This window comes from Parus major, chromosome 1A (assembly GCF_001522545.3).
Source record: "Parus major isolate Abel chromosome 1A, Parus_major1.1, whole genome shotgun sequence".
Taxonomy (NCBI): Eukaryota; Metazoa; Chordata; class Aves; order Passeriformes; family Paridae; genus Parus; species Parus major.
Window position 1 is genome coordinate 38,417,002 of NC_031773.1, and position 24,537 is coordinate 38,441,538.

Consider the following 24,537-nt stretch of genomic DNA (forward strand, 5'->3'; position numbering starts at 1 on the left):
CCGCTGCAGAGGGAGCGCAGCCGACCTGGGAATTGCACAGTCGGGTCTCGCGGAAGTGGCGGTTGTGGCCGTGTTCCTTTTGAAACAAATGAAACTCCAAGCTGTCAGATTCCTTCACTCTGACCGACTCCTGAAGAACACAACTAAAATGAAAAATAACCCCAAACCAAATCAAACAAAACACACACAAAACAAAACAAGCAAACAAAACAAAAAAAAAAAAACCCACAAAAACCCCCACACCTCCACGAGAGGAAAGATGTAAGAGTTGAAAATCCTTCGGTGTTGAAACTGGAGGTGCAGAGGACAGCTGGGAAAGGCCTAACACCGCTTTCCTGTGTATCTGTAATAGTCAGTGCGTCTGGCACGGGAAAGCAGCTGCCTTATTTCTGACGAGATCTATTTAAGAAGCATTTCATATATTTAGTAATTTTCATATAACTGAAGAGGAAGCCAGCTAGGCTGCTGTCTTGCTGAATGCAACACAGTCCAAGTAGGAGAGAAACGTAGCAGTAATGAATGCTTCTTGAGGCAGGGCACAGAAATGAAGATAAAGCATCTGAAAGCTGTGGTATTTGGGGGGACTGATCCCGAGCAAAGAGATCATTTTCAAATCCAAGGTGAAATCTCTGACAAAGCACTTAGCTGGGAAAAGCCAAAGCATATGGAGTGTAGATAGCTGTCACATTGCGTTAGCTCTGATATCCCAGGTTAAATGGCACGCGAGGCAGGAAAGCGTGTGCAGTGTAAGAGAAGGCTCTGCAAAATGTAGCATGTGCTTTTTGGCATAGAAGTCAAGCTAAAATAATGATTTGGACTCAGAAAGAGATTGAAGAACTGTGAATTGCTATGTCACTAGCAACATGTGCTCTGTTGGATCTAAAGACCTCTCAACATTTTAACTGTAAGACTCATTTTTAAAGGGTTGAGTTATTTGGGAGAAATCCCACAGAGTTTATTTGTGCACGGGAAAGACACTGGATTATGAATTACCTTCAAGAGCCAGATGGAAACGAGACAGTGGTCTGGTCAGCAAGCAAAAGTGTTGGGAGGCAGCAAGGACAGGCTTAATGTTCTTGACAGGTAATATCAGAGTCAGAACTGGTTCAGAGCAACAGGACATAAAATTGAATGTAAGTAGAGGCTGAAACAAAACTTAATTATTAAATGAAATCATCATAAAGAAAACAGTAAAGGAAAATTACTCTGCTCTAACCTGTTTCTATGGGAAAGTGCATGGAATGATTCAGACACCAAAGTGGTGGCCTGTAGAGTAGAATGAGAATGAGGAGTATTGTTTTGTAGATTTCAAAACTGGAAAATAATTTAATAATTTAAATTCCAAATGTGTGCTACAGATTCTGATGCAGAAATTACTGGAACAAAAAGAAAATTTATGTCTAAGCACGCCTTTTGAAGAGTATGAAACTTTCATGCTGTAGCTAAAACATAGCATTTCTTCTTTTGTTTCTGCAGGGGTTGTTTCTGCTAATTAAAAGAAAAAATGGAAGAATTTCCCCTTTTTTCCTGACTTTATGATATGCTACTTAACACAATGCACTGTAGTGGAGTGGGTATATGCATGCTGATATGCTTGGAGGTTCGTGCCTTCCTCATTTGACTGCATGGTTTCTGTCCATCCAGTCGTATGATGAAAATACTTCATAATAGAGTATAAGTTTTTCAGTGAAGACACCTGCAAACATCTACTTACATTTGCAAATTAGTGTACTGCTAGCCTGTATTAAAATTAGGAGAGAGAGAGGAATGTAATATCATAGCTTATTTGAGTGCATTAGTGCAACTCAATAACGTTAGGGAATCAGAAACTGACCATCAGAGATCTTGAAACCCAACATAAACAGAAATTACTCTTCCCTGTTCAAAGTCATTTCATTATAATGACCATGTGAAGGATGGAACCCTTGTTTTCACTTGCATGCTGCAGAAAAATGTATGATCCCTTTTTAGTTTCAGAAACTGGTTTGAATACATCAAAAAGCTGACACTTGCCATATTGCAATTTGTTTATCACATCATTGCAGTAAATTGGACACAGGCACAGACAAATCTGTGTTTAAGTATTTTCATATCTTACTGTAAATTACTGCTTGTACTGTGATTCCAACTTTGGGGCATATGTTTCTTTCCTCTGAAGAATTTTTTGCAAATGTAGAGACTGACTGGTTAAAAGACATGCTAGATTTCCTCTTGTGAGCATCCAGAGTAGAAACGTGTCAAAAAAAGCTAACATTTTAAATATTCATAAATAATACAAAGTTCACCCCAAATGCCGTTCTGTAGCTTGAAGTTAGGCTTCAGAAGCCTTAATGTAGTTGTTTCCTTTTTTTCAGTTGTCAAGCTGGGCCAACAATTTTAAGTTTGGTGGGAGTGTTGTCATGAGTGATGCATTAGCAATCTTGTATGAGATCCTGCTAGGTCTGTCATGTTCTTCCACTAAGTAACCAGGTTCAGGAGCATTCTAGAACTCGGGTATTGCTGCATTGTATTTCAGTTCAGTGAGATTTGTGAGAACTGTAATTATATTTTATGTCAGCTGCTGAAAAAGTGAAAGCACATCTATTTCCTTATCTTTCTGTAATAAATCTTACAGAAGAGACATTGGAAAGCAAAGTTGCCCCTTTTCCCTAAAAGCTGCAGTCTTTATTTCTTGTCTCTAGTATCCTGTTACAGTCTTACCCTTCATGAAGACTACACTAACTAAAATTTGTTCAGACAAGGGAGTTGTTTATGGAGAAAAGTGGCTTTCTTTTAAGATTTTGTAGCAGAAGTAGAGTAAGAAGTGCTGTGCAGGCAACAAAACCATGTTAATTCTGGTCATAACTTAGACAATATTTATGCTTTTTTCAATACAAAATTTGTTTGCTGCACTTGTCACTTTGTAGTGTCGTATCATGATAATTAACACGGTTTGGGACTGTTTTCAGTGGATTGTAATGTATGCATGACCCTTAATTGTGGTCATGCAGGAAATTAAGAGCATTAGAGCTAAGGTCAATCAAAACAGCTGTATCCATTGTCATGCCAGATTCAGGAAAGCTACTGCGCTAGGTATGCACTTCCTCAAAATGTACCTATGACACAAAAGACAAACTAGAAGACTTTTTCCAATCCTTTGTAACGGTTGGATTGCTGGACTGGTTGCCTTTTAAATATTGAAAAGAATTACAAATGTATAAAAATAATTAGCAAAACTATGTAGAATTCACAAATAGGTAAAATAGAGAGGAATTAGACAATACAAAAGAATCTTAGAAATAATAAATTATTCATACTAATATGTTTCACTTAAAAATAAATGTACATTTTTGAAACTCAGTACCAAGTAATACCAAAACAAAGTATTGCATCATGAATCTAATGAGATACACATTGGAATTTAGCTTTGGCCCACACCTGATTGGAAATAAAAATTAATTTAATTCTCCCAGTATTAATCAATGACAAAGCAGCTTGGAAAGTACATGAATTGAGTGATTGTGAATCTCAACATTTGATATACTAAACAGCTGCATTCATTAAAAAAAAAATCCAGCAGCATATATTGGCAGATAGGGCTGACTAGGACATGCATAATGAGCAAGTTTGTAAACAGAAGAGAAGTGATAATGTTGACTGGATTAACTTGTCAATTATACTAAAGTAGGTTTGCTGAAACAACAGATTTTGCCACATTTACACTTGTTCAGCTAAGAGCTGAATTTGACCTAAGTTCTGAAGGGGGAATACAGCTGAAGAAAAATAATGAGTTTTCCGACTTAGGGAAGCAAGATAAATGGCTGGTTGTGTTTGATACTAAGTATTGCCTGTAGTTCTCTGTCAGCAGTACTAGAGAGCTGTTAAGCACTGTTTACAAATTTTTTTTTCCTTTTATTTTATGTGCAGACGATGACATCTTTTCCAGTGCATTTTGTGAAAACTCTGAGAAGCTTATCAATGTACATTTGTTTGCCCTGGCTGCTAAGTATTATTCTTTGCCCAACCTTGGAGTGTGTACCCCACTAGAAGATATGCTTGAAGCACTGAAAGGAGACAGTGAAGGAGCAGCAGGTATATTTATATCTGTATTTTAATGTTTGCTTATTCACTATAGGACTGTAAGAGAGTTTTGATTTTGGAGGATAGTTTCTTGTTTGAGTGTTTTTTCCTACATGATCCTCACTTCTATTTTCATTTGTTCCTGGACATTTTTTTTATTGTCTTTGTTTACAAAATGGATTCTCTTGCTAAAATTTGAGCATCTGGTATCTATAGACCCATCATGGGATTCAGTTTCAAAGGGAATGGGACAAAGAAAAATGCACATCACTATTTGAGACACCTTGTTAATTCTCTTTGTTTTGTCCCTGATTGGCAAGAATCATAGTTGCTACTCAAGCTTTTCTTAGAAGTATCACCTGGCAAATGTTTGATGCCTTAGAAAAAAAAGCTTTTATTAGTTCTGTATTTTTGGGACTAATACCATTTATATGTGATACAAAAGTAATTTCATTTTCTGTAGTTAAAGAAACTGAACTGGCACCAAGTTGGACTCTGGGAATCTTACCCCGATTATAATTTTTAGATCAGATGATAAACTGACATTTATCCTTATTTGGACTGCTGTTATTTTCACTGCAAATGAAATGGCTATTCATGGAGTCCTCAGCCTCTCTAGATTTGCCACTGTCCGTGAGATTTCTCATTAGTTTTTAAGAGACAGACTGAGCAGCTCTCTGCCTTAGTCTTCTAGTGCCTTTTATCTCTGGGATGCATTAAAACTCCTGATGTTTCTTGTCCTAAGTGATAGCACCATTATACAGATGTTGTGCATCTCTCCCATTTTCTACAGCAATCTCTTTTCAATTTTGCCATTTTTCATGGTTGGCTCCCCAGGTTTTTTTAGAGGTACTAGAATGCCATTGCTGAGATACTCCTAATGATTTGTAGTGCATTCCTCTTACTTTCTGGCTTCTTTCCTTATGCTCTTAGTTCATCAGAAACCCTTTTTTCTTCCTTGACAGCTGTATGCTGTTTTTCTTTCCCACTAGCTTTTTAGCTACTTTCATTTTCACTTTATCTCATTCCCCATGTTCCTCTTAATTTTCTGTAATTCTCTAGTTCTACCTTCTTCTACATGAGTTAACTTTCTTAGCCAAAACTTTGAGGAGTCTTTCACCTTCTTGTCATGCAGAATGGAGCATCAGGAATAATGCAATTGCTGAATATTTTGTTCTGTGTAGCAGGAGTGATACTTAGCTGGGTAGCTGGGGCCTGGGTTTGTTGGTTTTTTTTTGCAGTACTTCTTGGGAAAAATAAAATGCATTCCAAATATGTACAATAGAACTATAATTCAAGACCTTTGTGCTGGATTGGCAGTAAATATCAGTTAAATTAACTTAATTGAAGTTCCTGGTAGTTATTTAGCATACGCAAAATACCAGCTTATGGATTCATAATGTGCAAGCTGCCAAATGAAAGTTGTGATCTTTTAACTTTGAGCTATTTTAGATATTTTGGACTTATTTCTGGATTTCAGAAGATATCTTTGTTCCCTGACATGCTAAAGCATGCTCGCAAGTCAAGAGAAATGTAAGTCTGAGAAAACTGGCAACTTTATGATGGTGTTGCCTATATTCTGAAAAATATGCATCAGGGTAATTCCATATATGTTTCAGATGTTTTTAATACGTTTTCTTCTTCTAAGACAAACAGAGCCTTTTCCCACAGTTTGCACACTTATATAGTACTCTAACTTCTTTGCATTCTTAATCTAGATATATTCCCATCCTTCGTGGGAATAATTGGGAAGCACAAACATTTTAAGGATGTTGTGGACATAGATACTCAGAATGGAGTTCTGAGTCTGAAGGGTGTTCTGCTTTGCTTCGTAACCACCCAGAAGTGGTGGCTGGATTGAGAGTACTCCACCTTTGCAGTGTGTTTATGGCCAAGGTAATAATCATGCCATGCAGTGGCTACTAATGAATCCATCTTTAAATTCCATGTGCTGGAATATCACTCTGCCTCAGAAGGGTTTTTTTGAGTATATGGTTAGGCCAGCTCCTCACTCTGGATCATGGAGTTAAACACCGTGGTAAACTTCTGTATAGATGGTTGTAGGTGTGGACTATGGATTTATACTTTCTTTTCTGCTATATAAGTGAGTTTCCACTAGCTGTGGTATAAAACCCTTGCACCCTGCCATAGGAGATCTTAAAAATGTCTGTGTTAGCCCTGTATAAAAAGTCTCTCCTCAATTTGCTTAGCTTCACAACTAAAGATGTAGCTGTAAATGGCACTTCAGTGTTAAAGCAGTTCTTCAAATGGAATACAGGTACTCATGCTAGGGATTCCCAATGGAAATGAGCAGCATTTCATTACCAGCTAAAATTGGTAACATAAAGCTTTCTGTTACTCTGTCATATCCAAGCTACTTCTCTATTTGAAACCACACTTTATCTTTTTTTCATCACAATGGAAGATGGTTCTCTAAGTTTCTGATGTTTTTTGAAATTAGTATTTGTTCTGTCTGCATCAGTTGTACAAATAGTAAGGAAATATACATGTATAATTATCTGTTTCAAGAAAGTAATTTTGTGGTAGCAGAAAGAATTTACACAGTTTCAGTCAAACTGGTAGATTTTTTTAATTCAAATTTTCAGCTGTCCAGGCAATATAAAACAGTCCCCAGATACATTTATTTGCATTAGTTTGTAATATCAGCTTTTTTTTCCAGAATAATGATCCGATCAGAATTTTGAATAAAAAGCAGGAAAAATAAAATTTATTTTAAAAACCATAATTTTCTCCAAAAAGTATCCTTTTCCCTGAGCTGAAATATGAGCAGTGTATTATCCTGCAGAAAGAAGGGAAAAAGTCAAAAAATACTTAAGAAAGTTTCATAGCTAAGGTGATAAATAAACTATAGATGTAGATATAAACAAATTATGCTTTTTCTATATGGAACCTCAGCTTTTGTAAGTTAGGTAATTTTTCTGGATCTCTACCATGTTTGAAATACTTAATTTGGATTAAGTACTCTCTGACATAGTACTTCACCTAGCATTACTGTTTTGAGTTCATAATAAAGAGCAAAGGTGCAGTATGTGGTCATCGTCCAAAGGGACAGTGCTGCTTTGGAGAAAAAAAATAACTTTTATTTGTCAAGAAGTTAAATGTCTGTTTCTTCTTGTTCCATTTCTGCTTCTTTTTCTGATGAGTCTATCCAGACACAAAAATGTTCTAACATAAACAAAAAGAGAGACCTTTTTTCTTTTAAATATTTTTCCTGTCTGTTTTTCTTTAACCTGATGTGCTTACAAATTAAGAGCTTTTTAGGATGCTGTATAGATCTTTACAATTTTAAAGTTAAGGAGATTCTTCAATGAGATGACAAACAACTTGTTTCTGCTATTTGTATTGTTTAAGTCTTTCAGTCTATTTTTCCTTTTGTCAGTTCATAGAGTCTATACTAGATTTTAAGTATTGTCATAACAGTTTATTATAAAAACCCCAGATGTTTAAGAAATAGACAGATCCCTTGGGGTTTGGGAAAAATAGAGAAAACTCTGGGTTTCTTATGAGCTCAGTTCAATTCCCCACTCTCTTTTAAAGAAGTAACACACTTGGCTCTGCTCCCAGCATGGTTTGATCAAGAAATGAACATGGTTTTTACCTAATGATCAGTTTCTGGACAGATGAAGACATATGGTGCATAAAGCAGAAAATGGGAAAATATATTAATCTCCTAGTCATGTAGAAAAGTCCTCTTTTCTAGGAGCATGCTCATTAGTAATGATCCAGTTTCTTCTGCCATCACTCAGACTTACCATCAGTTTAACTAGATCCAAGTGTACTGCAGCACTGGACCCCTAAGAGAAGTAAGTAGGTTGCTCCCAAGGCAATGAGAGACTTCTGAGCTCCTGCTTTGGCTGGGTGGCGCAGAGGTTTGCACGTGAGTGTGCTTGGTGTTCTGCACAAGCAGATAACCCACGATGGAGGTTGACTCCATCTCATTAACACATTCTCCAGCAACACTGAAATGAGGGTTTTTCTGCCATTAAGGTGTAACAGTTCTATAACTAATCCACAGGGTAAATAAAGAAAAGTTCATCTTCCTCTGAATTTTCCCAGTACTGCTCATAACTTTTTAGTAGAAATAGTGTATCTCCCTCTAGATATTGACAGCAAATCCACAGCATTAACAACCTGTACAATGTGATTGTTTATTGTCCCAGCCTTTTAATTTCATTTATGAAAAGGTAAATGTGATAAATGAGACTAAATAAATATTTTCCAATGTAAAGGAAGAAATAGTACAGTTTTATAGTTGTAGCTATTGTCTGATATATGGTCAGGTATTAAATATGCTACATCTTAAAAAACCTGAGTTTTTTAGAGTGTTGAATGTTGCTAATCCATCCATAATCCAGAAGTTTACTCCTGTAATAATTTAGTGAGTTTTTAATTAAAAATTATTATCCTGGAAATATATGAACAGTATATGTTAGCTTTTTTTTTTTTTTTTCCTGATTGAACACAAATCCTTATTATTACAAGCTGTGTTAATGTGTATTTATTTTCCTAATCTGATACAGGTATCAAACCGGATGAGTTTATGAATAATAAGAAATCACATGAAGTGAAGGTGATGTCAGAGCTGGTAGACAGCATAGCAAATTATTATGGGATAAAGCAGGTAAGAAAGCATTTCTTGCTGTGTGTTACCAGGTACTTTCTGAGTTATTCTCCTTGATGTGTGCAAATGCATCACTTTGATATTCTGTCACTGCTGTTCTTATTTTTCCTGTCCATAACTGGAGCTAAAGAAGAGCTCTTGGGGCCAAACTGAAGGACAATTTTGTTTACTAATGTATTGTTCCAAAGGAGCTGCGTTTCAGTGACTCATAATCACTCATGAGTAATTTTAAAAAGTTATGATCATCCTCTATATGTTGAGCAGCTAAAAACTCTTCTGCTTTTTGGACTGGTACTGCCTTGTTTGTCACTATTCTATTGCTGGCAGTTTTGCACATGTCAGTAGGAGGGAGAGCTGCCTTGTGTGGAGAGCTGCCTTGTGTCATGCACACAGGGGTGTCACGTAGAGACCAAGGCAGAATATCATGGGAAGGTTTGAAAGATCCTCTTATTCTGACACAAGATTTAAATTACTTCCTATTGTTTAATACTGTTCACCTTTATTAATCATGGATTGAGATCTGTAAATTAGAAATTTAGTTATGATGTTTTTAGTTTGAAGAGAGAGCAAATTAGACAGAAATTTATGTAAGAATATGTATGAAATACATCTGGTAGAACATGTATGATGCCTGGACACCCAACACCATTATCACCTAGCAATTACTGCATGAGTTGGGTGTTTCATACATCAGATAACAGGTCTGTCTTTGGGTAGTGAAGAATTGCAGGATTCCTTTCTCAAATTTGATTACAACTTAAAACTTTTATTTAGATACATATAATTGTGATTGTACAGTGTGCTAGATCACAGTTTCAGTAAAACCTTGTAGAGGTTTATTTATGGATCTGTTGACAAAACATGAGCAATACCTGACTTTTTTGAGTAGTGTGTTTCACATTCTATTAGACAAAATGCACCAATACCATGCCATAGCAATACCATTTCCTCAGTTTACATACATATGCTTTTTTTGTAAGCTTTTTCAGTGATAAACCTTATGTTAGATTCCATACCCTAGGCCTGTGTTGTGGTAAGGCTAAATTTCTCAGTATCTGGGTGAGCTGAGTTTGTTTATTCATTTTAATCTCTCTAATGCTGGTAGCTACTGGCCAATGTAGCTTCATCCTTGGTTTGAACTAGAGGTGACATGGGGCTCTCAATGTGCATTTGATTCCCTTCTACATCTGAGCTGCACTTGCTTTCCATGCAAGGGGCTGTAACTGTCAATGGAGACTTCCTCCAGGCTGATATTTATTCCCACAAGGATTTTGTGGAGAACAAACTATATTTGTTTAAAACCAAACGTTAATAAGGTACCTGTCCAGATTTTATGGTGAGGGTATTTTCTCTGAGTATTCTTTTTTGTAAGTAATATGTATGAGTATAGTTTAAAATTAATGTACCTGCAGCATCCCAAGTTGCTGTTGCTCCCACCACAGGGAAAGCCCTAAAACTTGGATTCAGCTCCAAACTGCTGAAGCTGAACTTTGGTTGGGAGGTTATTTGGCTCAGACTGAGTTTAATTTAGATAAGTAAATGATGCCATACTCTTGCTAGTTTTGGATCAGGCCTTTGGCACCTTGGACACAGAGATCAAAATCCTCAGTCCTGACCATCTGTTTTGTGAGGAACAGCTGATGAAGACAAAGTTTTAGGTAGTGTTCTTACAACTGGGATTGTCAAATAAATGGAGAGCTTCCATTAAGGCCAGACATCCCTGGGTGAGACACAATCAGTTTGTGAGCATCTGTGATCATTTACAGCGGTGGAAGGCGGTGTCTCCAGCACCCTGTAAGAGCCAGCCGCAGTGACAGAGACCTGCACAGCCCTAAAGTGGGTGTGCTCTGCAGAGAACAGAAATACACTAGCAGCACCTTTGTGAAAGTCTGCTATTCTGCCATGAGCATGGCTTTTTGCCTTGTTTAGCTTTTGTTTCAGGCAAATATTAGTTAAGTATTAAAGACTTTCATGTACTGAAAAAGCTGTAGAAGAGTATAGTTTGCTTACATTGCAATAGTAAGTGGTCTCTGCATTTGCTGGAAAGTGGTGTTTCATATAGCATTTTTGTTTAGATTTAAATAGTTCCTGTGAGATTCAGGAATGAAAGGAAAGCAAAAACCTTGTTCAGAAAGTAAAAAAGTAATGCCATCTTGATAACTGAAGTTTCAATGTAGCTGGTTACTAATAAAATCTCAAACCAGTCTTTATTAAGTGTCTGTCAATATGCTGCATATATACAATATATATATTCATCTCATTACAATTTCATCTAGTAATTGCACACTTTTATCAGGTAACTTGGATTATGTTTATACATGGGATTATTATCTGTTTACTTTTTAAAAAAATTCTAACATTTAATGAAAATATTAATGCAGTATATTATTATATATTTCAGAATATGAAATGCTGAATGGTCTATATTAACTTTTTTCCATTTTAGTCATACACTATAGCAATATTTATTTGTGCAAAGTTACAAATCCCTAATATATGAAAAGAGCTTCCCTTTTACTTTGGAAAATAAAAAAAGGAAAGCCTCCTTCTTAGTCTTTAAAAAGCAACTCCTTTTATTTTTGTTTTCTTTCAACTGAAAAAAAAAAGTAGCAATTATAAATTTTAGGAGTTTTTCCCTAATTGATTTTTTTTCCATTCTTCTTGCAAAACAAAATATATGTAGCATTTAATTAAAAAATCTAGAGTTATGAAAATGAAACACATGTTTTACAACAACACATGTCCTCAGGGTGTTTGTTTCAGATATTACAGATCACTGGCAGCTTGAAAAATGCCCTCCATTTCACCTCCATACCCACGCTGTATATAATGGGTGGTAGAAGATATTGCTCTCTGTTGGTATTTTTTAATGTACAATAGTAAATAGTAAAATAAGAATAAAAAGCAAAAATTTTATTACCACTATAATCACTTCTGGCTTAATGATTTGAATTTAAGCAGTAATTCAAAATAACTAGAGGGCTTTTTTTTTTCAGTAGTTTGCTGACCCTTTTAAGCATCGTTTCTGTCATACAAGTGGTCATACTTATATTTTAAAGAAGTACTTTATTAAACTCTGAAAAAAAGCCAGTGTTGATTCCTCTTTGCTTAAGTGCACATTTGTTTTATTTAATGTATTGGTCAAAGTATTCCTTGAAAATTGCAGCATGTGCAGCAAAACTTGGAGTGTGTAATGTAAAGATGATATAATTCTGCATACAGCATCCATTACGTTTGTGACTTGATGCTGGGAAATGTTGGAATGCTTGATTGTGCCAGAAACTGTGTTTAAACATAGGACCCAACTCTCTATGGACAAGACCTTTGTATTTTATTATATCATGGAAATTTCATTTTAAAAGTTCATGCTTGACAGATAGGCTATGGATTGCTTATTACCTTTCCCTATGTAATCAATGGAAGGTAAAGCAGGGAATAATTGAATGCAGTTTATTTGTTTTGTGCAAGAACATTGCTTGCTATTTTTAGTCAATTTTCCTTTTGCTTTTAAACTGTTCTACCCCTGCTAATTTAACAATGTATCACTGTTTTCTATTTACTTGAGAAACTTTCCACAAACTGCAGCTGGTCTCCATAACCACCAGGGGTCATAGGAATAATTCACTACCCCTCTCTTGTGTCCAACTGCTGCTTTTTACTGAAAAAATTCAGAACTTGAACAAGTGGAGGAGTGCACATTCTCCATAACTGTAATGTCTGCTAAATAAAAGAATGGGTAAAATTATTCCTTCAGCACTTCTCTTTCCTTTCCAATGACAGAATCATAGAAAGGGTCAGGTTGGAAGGGATCACAGTGGGATCACGGTGGGTCCAACCTCCCTGCTCATCAGGGTCATCCCAAAACACAAGGCACAGGATTGCATCCAGATTATTCCTTAATATCTCCAGTGAGGGAGACTCCATAACCTCTCTGGGCAAACTGTTCCAGTGCACAATAAAGAAGTTCTTCCTCATATTTAGATGGAACTGCCTGTGCATCAGTTTCCACCTGTTGCCTCTTGTCCTGCTGCTTGGCAGCACCAAGAGCCTGGAGAAATCCTCTTTAACACCTTCCCTTCAGCTACTTTCACTCTCAGTTGTCTCCTATCAAGGCTGAACAGACCCAGCTCCCTCAGCCTTTCCTAATAAGAGAGGTGCTCCAGTCCCTTCATGGTCTTTGTTGCCCTGTGCTTGACCCGCTCCAGGAGCTCCATGTCACTCCTGTGCTGAGCTGCTAGACCTAGCATTCCACTTGTGGCCTCACTAGGGCTGAGTAGAGCAGAATATTAGTGATAAATGTGGCAAAGAAATGGCATTTTAAAAAGTTTGCTTAGGTTATATAAATTTCATTTCCCTAAATTCATTCCTGTACAGATTTATTTCAAAAAAATTTATTTTGTTAGATTGTCTAGATTGCAACTATTCATCAATATCACACGATGACTACGATGAGAAAGCCATGTGCTACTTGAGTAAACAGTTTTTACCTAATATTATGTATTCTCCTGTGTTTTTCATTGTTGTCTTTAGTGACATTGGCTCAAATTTTTATTTCTAATTCCATGGCTGTCCAAATCGTTTTATTAAGATAATGAATAAATCTTTCTCATTGAGTAAGAATATTGCTGCATTGAATATTTTTACCTGGTAAAATGCTTTGCAGTTGAGTTGGAGATGCATCAATGTAGTGTATGCTGCAATTTGGGTATAGCAGTATCAGTGTAAGCTTTCTTATGAACATGTGACAGACCAAGAATAAAACATAGATGTTCTTAAATCAAACACTTCCAGGAGCTTCTGTAAAGAAGTCATTATATCTAATCAATATCATTTTTGGTCAGTACCTGGACAGAAGTGAACATAATTTTCTTTCCTTAGAGAAGTGTCACTCTGACAATTCTCATAACTGTTGTGTTACGTATTTATTATATATTTATTTATTACATATTAAAACATGTGTTATATAAAGCTGTGATTATGTACTGAAAGAATTCAGGTTACTCTTGTTTCTGATAATACTTTGTATGGGGTTTTCTTTCCTGGGGTACATCAGTCACTGAACTAGCACATGGTATCAGCTGTGTGACAACCGTCACCTATCACTCCTTCCTCCAGAACGGGCAGTGCAAAGTACATGTGGCTTATGAGCCCCTTAATTTTGTTAGAAAAGCATCCTCATGTTAAATAAAGCTGTATGGATTGTTTTCACAGAAGGTGAAAGCATTCTGACATAAAAAAGTATCAATATCAACCTTTTTAGGTCAATTCTAAAGGGATTAAATTAGGCATTCAACCTAAGGATGCTTTTTGCTCTGCACCCATTGACAGTAGGCTCCTCAGTATGGGAATTACGTGCCTAAAGCTGAATACTGTGTGTGGTTTGTTTGCTAACTCTGACCCAGTTTAGTAAGGGCAGGTGGAATTGCTGTTGGTTTATGGTTATTTTTTTTAGCAGAAGAAAGGTCTGTGTCAAAAAAATATACTGGAAGTCTTTACAAGAAGCAGGACTTGTATTGCATAAACATTGTAGTCTCTGTTTTCTGGAGTACATCAGTTAAGACTTAATTCTGTGTTTTAAAGTCAGAAGATGAACCAACAAAGCAAAAGAGCTAAGTTCATTGAGAAGTATGGTACTAATAAGGTAGCTCTTCAATCCATGCTTAAATTTTTAGGGAATAATTTTGCTTTTGAAGTGTGCTTTGTTTCTCATTAATGCAGCAAACTTTCTTTTCCTTTATTTTTTCTCCATTATCTAGGTGATTGATATAGGTTCTGGAAAAGGCTACCTGAGTTCATTTTTGTCCATGCAATATAACTTAAAAGTTTATGGAATTGACTCCTCAAGCTCCAACACAAATGGTGCTCATGAAAGAAATAAAAAATTGAAGAAACACTGGAGAGCATATCAGAGTCGAGGAAGGGAAAATTTCAAAAGCCAGAGTTTGGAAAAGTCAAACAGGCCAATGGAAAGTGAAATTAACTGTAAAACAATAAATGAAGAGCTTTTAAATAATGCAAACAGTCTTCAAAATCAGGACCAAGTGATTATCCAAGATTTAGTTCCTTCTTTTGGTTGCACAGAAATGGCTACACCTGAAACCAACACAGAAACTGAAGCTGATTTAGTGACTGGGGCACAATCTCATGAGACCAAACTTTCTGAAGAGGTTCTTGCTGTTCTAAATGTTCTTCCTGCTGATGCTGTAGAAGATTTTTATTCATCTCGGTATAACTGTGGGGAGCTCTGTGAAGAGGAAAAAGTACAAAGGAAAATGACATCTCTCAAGAGTAAAGCAAGAAAGTCAAGTGAATCAAACCTGTATTTTCCACTGACCTCTTGCATCACTGCAGAAACAGAACTCAGTGACATCATAACAGATCTGGAGGTTATTTTACTCTAAATATTTACTTGTTTTAGATTGTCCGTTGTCTTTAGATTGCCATTTTCATGTGTACGTTTGCTGAGTGTACACAGAGTGCTACCTCTGGTGTAAATGAATATCCTGGCCCAACAGTGGTTTTTAACAAGGTAGCAGAAGTATGCTATTTCAGTTGATGAAAGAGATGAATTTATTGTTGCTTTTTTTTTTCTTTTTCTTCTCAGGACTGCATGATGGTGGGTCTACATACATGTGGAGATCTTGCTGCAAATACACTACGAATTTTTACTGCCAAGCCTGAAATCAAAGCCGTTTGCAGTGTGGGCTGCTGCTACCATCTGTTGTCAGAACAGTTTGAAAACCAAGAAGGTAATTCTTCTGAGCTTAGCTTGTGGCTGCCAGTTTGCATGTTGAGAGTATTATACCTTTTATTTAATAACTTCCTTGTGTTTGTTCCTTTCCAGTGGCTTATTTAGTACTGGTTTTAATTACTTTATGAGGATCATTCAGTCCCAGATGCACTGTTGCTTTTCTGTTATGCCAATAATCCTAATATTTTTACTGAGATTAGGGACATTAGTGCGTAATGTTTTATGTGGTTTATAGCTGGTTTTGTTCCATTAATTCACTCATACATGTATAGGCTCTTTTATTCCAGTATGTTTCCATCCTTTTGAAATATTTTGTACCAGATTTTGTCCTCATCTGTCTGCGTGCAACATCCTTTTTTGTTAAGTTGTACGTATACAATGATGAGCAGAATTAAGTTTTTGTAATGTCAGGTAATACTCAAAAAAACACTCATCTGGGTGCTGGTTTTTGTCTGTTTGGCCCATCATGAAACAATACATATGTAAGAGTTTTCCTTGGAGAGATAACCTGAAAATTATTTGTGGATTCAGAATATAGGCAAATTTTCCTATAAATGGAGGGGCGGTTTCATTTACCAGGTATTGCTCTTTATGAGTTAGCTGCTTAGGCAGTTAAGGCACAGCTCCACACTGACCATGACACATGCTAGCTCTTGCTTTTCATGTTGTTTTTAATTTGCTCTGCAACTATTTTAAGAGTTTTTTCAGTGTATTAGTCTTAGTAATTTCAAAATACTTCAGCTCAGTCCAAAAGCAAAATACAATTGAAATTTCAGTGCTACAGAAATGCAGTTAGAGAAAAGACGTACAATTACTTTTACATCAGAGTTTTAAGAAATTAAGAACTTTTCAGGTACTTGTCATTAAATCTATGTGTCTGAAATACTTGGTTCTTTCTTATTATTGCAAAGAGGACACAGCTTCCTGCCCTAGCTATATAGGATTACTTTTTGCAGACCAGTGCATAAACTCAGACACCACCAAAGGATCAGGCGTGATAACCTTTTCAAAGTTTAAACAAACAGATATATGTGCATGGTTAGAAGAGACACTGCAGTTTCATAGCAGTATGGAAATGAAGTCAGACTACATGTTGGAATTTCTAGCTGTTTGATTTTACTCTGCTTGAAGGACAAAATTATTCTCAAAGGAGAGCATCTGGACAGAACAAAAGGAAATTGCAGTATTCTTTTTTTGAGAAAGAATACATATATTGTCCTAGTAATGCTCAAAATTATTTATTTTTTTTTACTATTACTATGAGAGTGCATATTCTAAAATGTATAATGCTGTTGTATTCTCCTACTAAGTCATCTACCAAATGGCTTGTTCTTAAAGGTGCAGACGAGAGATAAGGGAATGAGGACTGACTATCTAAGAGCTTAGATCTCTTCAAATGGGAAAGAATTCAGACTGTATCTTGTATTTGCATTTCCTATACATGGACTTCAAACTGACAGAGCATTCTAGAGGATTCTAGGAGACTGTAACTAATCAGATGGTATTGATCCAACAATTCACTTCTACAAGCAGTAAACAAACTCCTCTTGCAGCTGTTGGAAGGAAGTGGATTTTGATATTGATTCCAGAATGGGCCAAATTATAGCATATAAGTAGCAAGGAACTTCTGGAGGTCATCTGGACCAGATCATGGCACAAGGCAGGGCCAACTTAGATAATTTCATTCAGGGCCTTGTCCATTCATGTTTTGAATTTATCCAAGGGCAGTGATTCAGTAGCCCATTTCAATGTTTGCTGTCACCATGAAGTTCTTTCCCTCATATCTATTCAGAATTTGCAGCTATTGTGCATTATCTATTGTCTTTTTCATTTTGCACTGCCAAGAATAGTCTAGCTTAATCTTTTTTTGTTCTCTTTCCTTTGTTGAAAACAGCAGTTAAATCCCTTCTTGACATTCTCTGCAGCCCTTTAGTGCTCTTGCCACCAATAAATTAATTTCAGTCATTATGGTGGGCTAAAGAGCCCAAAGAAGCACTCCAGATACTCTCATAAGTGCTAAAAAGGGAGAATAATCACATCCCTTAATCTGCAGAGTTCGCTGTCTAACTTCAGATTGCTATCAATTTTCTGCCTATTTTAGAGTCAACCCATCTGAGTCATATCTTTCCATTTTGTCTATAAAGATGCTAAGGAAAGTTTGCTGAATGACTTCATATTATCAAGATAAACTATGACTCTGCTGTTCCCTAGTTCATGGAACCAGTCACTGCATCACAGAGGGTAATACTTTGTCAGTGCCTGATGAATTCCTGCCCACTAGTGTCAACCTTCTTCTCGTTCTTCATGGGCCTGGGCATGGTTTCCAGGAAAATGTACTCCATAAACTTGTTGAGACTGAGCTTATTCAGGTGAAGATGAGTGTGATTTTCACCTGTTTCCTATAATTAGGATGGACATGACCTGTCAAAGATAGAGTATGGTCTTCATGGGACACCAGTGAGTTTTGTGATCCTGAAATGCGTCCTATCTGGCCACATGCAGTTGTGTATTTCCAGTTGGCTTGTGTGGTACTTCAGCCAATATAATCTCTACTGTAGATAGTCCTTCATTTGCCCAGGCTCAGACACTGAACTCAGGAAAGCTACTGGCTACTCTAGGCATCAATCAGAGATTGCAGAGACATGTACATGCTTTAGATGGAGAGACCAATTTGAATATTAGGAAGCAAGTTCAGAGCTACATCTCTGCAGTGATGGATAGATCTTCCTAAGAAGCAAAGAGAATTGGGCAGAATTTGCTCCAACACAGGAAATTACTTACTCATTTGAAATCAGTCTAGTAAGCAAGGACTTGCCTGCGAGGACATGGTGGGAAGTTCTGTTCTAAAGCATTCTACAGTCATTTCATCTTGACTAAATAGCCTCAAAGTTTTTTGAAGTCTGTTTTAAAAATGTTATTTTTCCTTTATAAAAATACTACTATAGTAAATACTACTTTTTTATTTTCCTGAGGTATGCACCCTTAAAGTCAAGGTTGTGGCAAGTCCACCTCAAAGTTCTTGCCCCTAAAGTAGCACATTTTCCATCTTTGGTGTTTCTTAAATGCAAACTCAGAGGGTTGTTCTCATAAGCACAGTTGAAGCAGAGGAGCCACCTCAAACAGGAGCTGCAATGGACTTCTGCTTTCAGAACTTGGTTTGGCTGGAGAACATGTTCTTTGGCACTTAAGATTTAATACCAAGTCAAGTGAAAATTTATCTTTCACTTCATATTAACTGGAATTAACTGATACTTGTAGGAATAAAATTTACCAGTATCAACAAAATGTTATTATTTGGTGTTTGTTGGGCTACTGAATTACTTTGGTTATCTCAAGTTTGGGTTTGGTTTTTTTTTTGTTTCTGAGATGACTTCAGGGAATAATGCATTACATTTCTAACATACTCTAAAAATAGTACAGATATTGCAAGATTGGCTGATTGAGTTTGCTGTTGGACCTGCTGTGAATTCTTTGGAAGCATTTCTGATGAAAGTAGGTGCCAACAGTCAGAATCTTGAATAATAATGCAATCAGTATACAGTATCCTTCTATGTGTCTATAAATAAACAATTCATCTTTAAATTTTGGTAATGGGACCACATTTCCAATTATGCTGGGAATAATTTTGAACTGTTAAGATCATGAAAGCCTTTGCTTTGATTTATTAGTAACTAAAACAACCAAGAGGTGCTATGTAATGTTAAATTTCAACTCAATTTTAAAAAGTTGAAGCCAATGTCTTTTAACACCTGTCTTTAAATTTCACTGCTTATAAGCACTATGAAATTCTAAGTATCAGTTAATAAGGAATAATATGACAGCTCTTGAAAAATTCTAAGTAGTTTTGCTTTGGGTCTCCCTAAGGAGAATTGCCTGTTTATGTAGAGATTCTTGTATGGATAAAATATATGTAGCCATTAATATAATTGATTCCTTTGGGGGTTTTCTTCTCTGTTACTGCATTGGGTAGTCAATTACATCAGAGTAGAAAGGATTTTACTGTTTATTAGAGACATTTTACATAAACCTATTTACATAGTGAACCATTATGTCAGTTCTTCTGGGGAAAAAAATGAGTTTGCTAATGATTTTTTGGTTAAAACGGACTCTGTGCCTCTGTTCAGGAGATATTCTTAAGATTCTTGGGAGCTGTTTTATCTTACCTTCAGCTAACACATTTTTGGAGCAGTGTACCAGCTGGTCTGTGGTTATCCATTAACAGAGAAGAACTGAAAACTTAACATATTTTTAAAAAATATTTTACTTTCTTTGAAAAGGAATTTGAGTTTCTGTGTTCTAATTCTCTGCTTTCCATCTTCCTTACCACCAAATATATCAGTACCAGTCTAGAAACCAATGAAATTCTTCAGTATTATATCTTCTGTTTTGAGGAAAAAACACACGAATGTTTTTTTGCTCTGGAGCTGCTGTTAAGACTCACCAGAGGCAGGGTTACTGAGGTTCTTTTTAATATGTCCCTTGGGGCAGATTAGAGTGAAAAGAATGATAGGTGCATGAGTGTATATACATATATATGTATAAATATGTGTTTGTGTGTGGTGGTATATATATTTTAGAGCAATTCAGTTGCAATGGAAATGTAGCCATATTGGTTATTATCTATAATAATATGACATTATAAAAGCATGAAAATATCACTGAAGAAAAATCGATAAGAAAGAGAAAGAAATTAGAAGAGTAGCTGGCAGAGAGGAAAGGTATCACTACACATTATTTTTGCACTTCAGGAGCACTTTGCATTTCAGATGTCCCATGGTTAAAGTGATGGTCACAGTCTTGATCCGTCAGGGATGGGGGAAGCCGTGAAACAAAAGCTTCAAGGGTTAATATATGCTCAGAATCAGGTGGGAAAGCCCGGGTACCTCCCCTGCAGGGGGGAAGTTTTAACCCTATGGATCATGTGCAGTCCTCAGCACATGTGGTCACATGTTTCCACAGCTCTACAGGAAGCTGTGGAAAGTGGCTTCTCAATAAGGCACTCTGGAAGAAGTCAGCAAAGCTTTTGCAAAATAAACTTTGACTATTAAGAGCTATTGAACGTAATAAAGGGAACCAGAAGAGTTGCAAAGGGTAGTCAAAATTCACAGACAGAATTTTATCAGACTTGTGAAACCTGGCAAAGCCTTGAGTAAGGTGAATTTGGAGGACAAATACTCTGAAACTGAGTTTTCTGAAGGATTACTTACACAAGCATAATGGCTTTGTATCACTCCATCCCAGTCAAATATGACAGATTACTCACTGTTTCAGGGTATTAGAGTACAGATGATTTATGTGTAGCCTAGTTATATTTTCAAAAATATTCCACAGCCAATATCTTAAAATAGCTACCACTGATACCATGGCAACACAGGAAAACACTTCCAAGCAACAGATCAAAAAGCTTAATTTCCTTCCCAAGGCATCTTTAGATATTGCTGCATAGGGAACCTTTCTATGTATTTGTGACACAGCTAACTAGTCACTAAAGCCCAGATGTTTTTTATAAAAATTGATTCTGAAGAAAATATGAAACTTGAAAAAATACTAACAAGGTAAGCTTTACAGATGTTAAATGAAAGTATTACCTATTGAAGTTATTATGGTACTTTTCATTAATAAATGTAGCAAGAATATATTGAAACCTGAAACCATCTTACATTTGTATTTTTCTCATGTGTACAAAGTATAAGGTTAGAATTGAGAATGCCAAGGTTTTAATGCACATACTTAAAACATACTCTAGGTTTGGGTTTTGGAAATTATTTTGATGGCAGCTGATTCTGTTTTCTGGAATTAGAAAACATTTTTCTTTCCCAGTGCCCCTTGCTTTCCCCAGCAAAATCCTGCTTAGTCAGGGGACTTTTTTTGAAAAATACAAATTCAAGGAACAGTGAATTACATGGCCAAGGAAGATTTAGTCTACCCCATGAAGGAAAAAGGCAGTTTAGTAGTTATCTATTTCATTTTGAATAACAGAAGTAGACTAAAAATCTACAGTGTTGTGGAAGATAGAGGCTATGGAGGACCTGAAAAAACTTACTTGTGTTTTAGTACTACTTTGATGAAGTTCACAATATATACAAAGAGACAAAGTAGGGTGTATGTGAAAAAAAAAAAAGACTAGAGTAATAGATTAATTCCCACTGAAAAATCTCAGAAGGAAAAATGCCATTTCAATCCATTGAATTACATAATCAGCCAAAAGCAGCCATTAGGTTTAGGGTTGGGGTTCAGAGATTCCCACAAAGCCTGCAGCTCCAGGGACACCAGGGCTGGAAAAGGCATGCCAAGAGGAATCCGACGTGGCACCAGCTTTGCTGCCTCCACACCTTTCTGATCTGGCTTATCCCATGGAACTCAAGTCAGTTAATGTAATAACTTAAGTCAGTTATTTTTCCAGTAATGTTAAAGCTTATTGGTCCCATTGTTTTGTAATGACAATATTTTACTGTAAAGCTTTGTGAAGTAAAATTCGAATATTAGCACACTAAAAATTGTAGTATTCTTAGAGATGAGAATCTATGAACAGCCTAATGCTAAAGGTATTGGAGAAGTTCATCCCATTCTCTTGAACTTCCTTGTCATCATTTGTGCACAGAGTTAGCAACTGTGAAAAGGATTTTACCTTTATCTTACTTTTATTGCCTTATATTTTTTTTTATAAATACTATATCAATTTAAAAAATGCTGATGTTTTGTTGCGATATTTGCAGCATTTTATTTAATGTGTGATTCAGTCTTTCTTAGAAGTTAGCTTAGAGATAAAGTCCTTGCTATTTAACTAATATCTTCTGATATTAAACACCAGCTTAGCTTCAGTTCTGCTCATTGAATGATTACTTAAAATTCCCTATTTTGTTAACTGCTCATAGAAGGAATTCTGTCTGATTGGCTACTCTACTGAATTATAACGTGATTGCTTCATGTGCTGTTGAACACTTGAGCTGTTTCCTGTGAAATGTTCCATGGAGTACTTAAAATGTACTTAAAATGTTTCTTGAATGTTTTTTGAGATTTATACAGTTTAGAACAGCTGTTGTGTTGTTATATAGGCACAATAAGGTATTTAGTGAGCTATATAATATTAAGTGTATCTGAAGTAGTTGGAGGCATTAAAATAATTTCTATTTTTTTAAAATGTAGCTTGTAAATATATGAACTTTGTAGCAATATATTAATCCTAAAATTTTTAAAAGTGTACTTGAGAGCAGACTGAATGTGAAATAATAAATAGAATTTAAATCAATATTGTAGATGTGTGGTCAACTTTTGATATATACAAAAAATTCTTTCCAACTTAAAGTATTAATTTCCCTTTTTCTCCTACTTTACAGTTTCAATAATTTAAATGAAGATGGTGCTTTGAGTGATAATCTTTTTCAAAGATTATCAGAATTATGCATGAGTACTGTGCACTGATATTGAGATTGTAGCTGACAGGGTAGTAACTTCAACTTGAATGAATGATTAGTTTGCCTGGAGGACAGGGCATAAATTAGAAGGGATTTGCTTGAAAAGATCAAATATTTCATCTTTCTAAATCAGTTTGCAAATTTTTATTTTGAAATATTTTAACATACATATTAGAAAGACATATTAGTGAGAATCATACAATAGGAACCATGTCAGTTGTCGCTGCTGGACACAAAATAAGTCACACAGACACAGCTCAAGGTGTGATGAAAGGAAAGAGAAACTTTATTTCTTCTCTCAGAATTTATAGGTTTCTGACCACGGCCAGGGATTGGATATTCAGGATAACACCTTGCCAACCACACTGGCCGTGAGAAATGTCCATCAAAAGACGTGTATCGGAAAGAATGCATACAAATCTATGTTTACAGTTACTGTCCTGGGAAAGTCTTTAGAAGCTATGTCAACAAGATCAAAAAGCTGAGTTTTCAGGGCGACAGTCAGTCTTTGTTTTCTTTGCAAAATAAATATATTTAATAACTTCTTACTGCCATCCCTGCAGTAGAAATATTCATGTATTCCATGTACTCCATAATTAGACTTGAAGTTAGTTAATATTTTAGATCTTGTCATGAGGCACTTACAAATTCTTGGTACATTCCTAGTGCTGAAACCAATTGCAGTCTGTTTGATCAAATTTCATCTTTATTTCTAAAGAATTTTCTTCCTCTTTCTGCTCGCAATCCATAATTAAAGTCCTATTCTTAAATCATGGTTCTCAAACCAGTATTCAACCCCTAAGAGCCTCTGGTGTTCCTCAGGGCTAAAAGGAGAGCAAAGTGTGAGGTTTCCTGCACAGGATTCTTGCCTGCTTGCTGTAATTTTCTAGTGGTCAGCTGAGACTGGGCACTTCTTCCAAAAAGGCAAAGGCTGTCACAAGTTTTGGGGTTGGTTCTTTATAGTTTTTTTCTTTTTCTTTGCTTAACTTTTATAGAATGAATTCAACTTACATGTATGTAACTCCAATTGTTGGTAAATTTTCTGCTGTCCCCTCTTTTTAACCCCATTACATGATTTATTCTGAAATATGCCCCAGTCACTTTCCTGTGCTAAAAAGCCAGGATCTCAGCCAAATTGTGGTTTTTTTTAAAGAAAGCAGTAATTCTTATTAACCATTCTAAAAAATCAGCTGACAATGTGTTAATGAGGACTCTAAACATTTAGAGTTTGTGTACATTTAGAACTGAGTATTAAGAACATCTATAAAGTACTCTCTGTGCTTCAGTTTTCCCGTATTTGCATTAGTGTTAAACATGAATAATTTTCTTGTTATTCAAAATACAAATGATACTGAAACCGAGCACAGATTGTGATGCAAATGCTTTTTGGTGTTTTGAAGAAAGAGCAAGAGCCTTTGCAGCTGCTCTTTTCTGGAAAACAAACATTCTGCCTCACAGCAGAATGGTCTTTTAAAACTAGAATAAACAAATACACATTGTTCTGTGTGATGTCTGAAAGACATTTGGGTTAGAATAAGGAGACAATGAGAAGTGGTAATGAAGCTCTTCTGCATGGAATGACTGCTTGGCCTACATCTTGTGATTCGTGGAGTAGTGTAGGTTACCATGAGTATTTGCAGACTTTTCTCTTGTCCCTTCGACTGTTTTTT

General features: G+C 36.0%; 2 protein-coding genes across 8 annotated transcripts in view; one reads left to right on the forward strand and one right to left on the reverse strand.

The window, feature by feature from the left end:
- The window catches only part of CCDC59 (coiled-coil domain containing 59), a 6,322-nt gene extending 5,547 nt beyond the window's left edge, over positions 1–775 (reverse strand). Inside the window, exons 1-2 of the mRNA XM_015626992.1 lie at positions 687–775; positions 39–143 (exon numbers count right to left, since the gene is read on the reverse strand). Coding sequence (XP_015482478.1) covers positions 39–143; positions 687–775 — 194 coding nt within the window. The remainder of the gene's footprint in view (positions 1–38; positions 144–686) is intronic.
- A 750-nt stretch (positions 776–1,525) lies between these two features.
- METTL25 (methyltransferase like 25) overlaps positions 1,526–24,537 on the forward strand; it is a 42,536-nt gene continuing 19,524 nt past the window's right edge. For 2 of the 7 annotated variants that reach the window (XM_015628870.3, XM_015628871.3), the window contains exons 1-5: positions 1,526–1,600; positions 3,907–4,071; positions 8,601–8,701; positions 14,458–15,087; positions 15,306–15,450. In XM_015628870.3, the coding sequence (XP_015484356.1) occupies positions 1,579–1,600; positions 3,907–4,071; positions 8,601–8,701; positions 14,458–15,087; positions 15,306–15,450 (1,063 nt within the window). In that variant the 5' untranslated portion in view covers positions 1,526–1,578. The remainder of the gene's footprint in view (positions 1,601–3,906; positions 4,072–8,600; positions 8,702–14,457; positions 15,088–15,305; positions 15,451–24,537) is intronic. The other 5 variants (XM_015628869.3, XM_015628868.3, XM_015628874.3 and 2 more) reach the window with 5 other exon arrangements.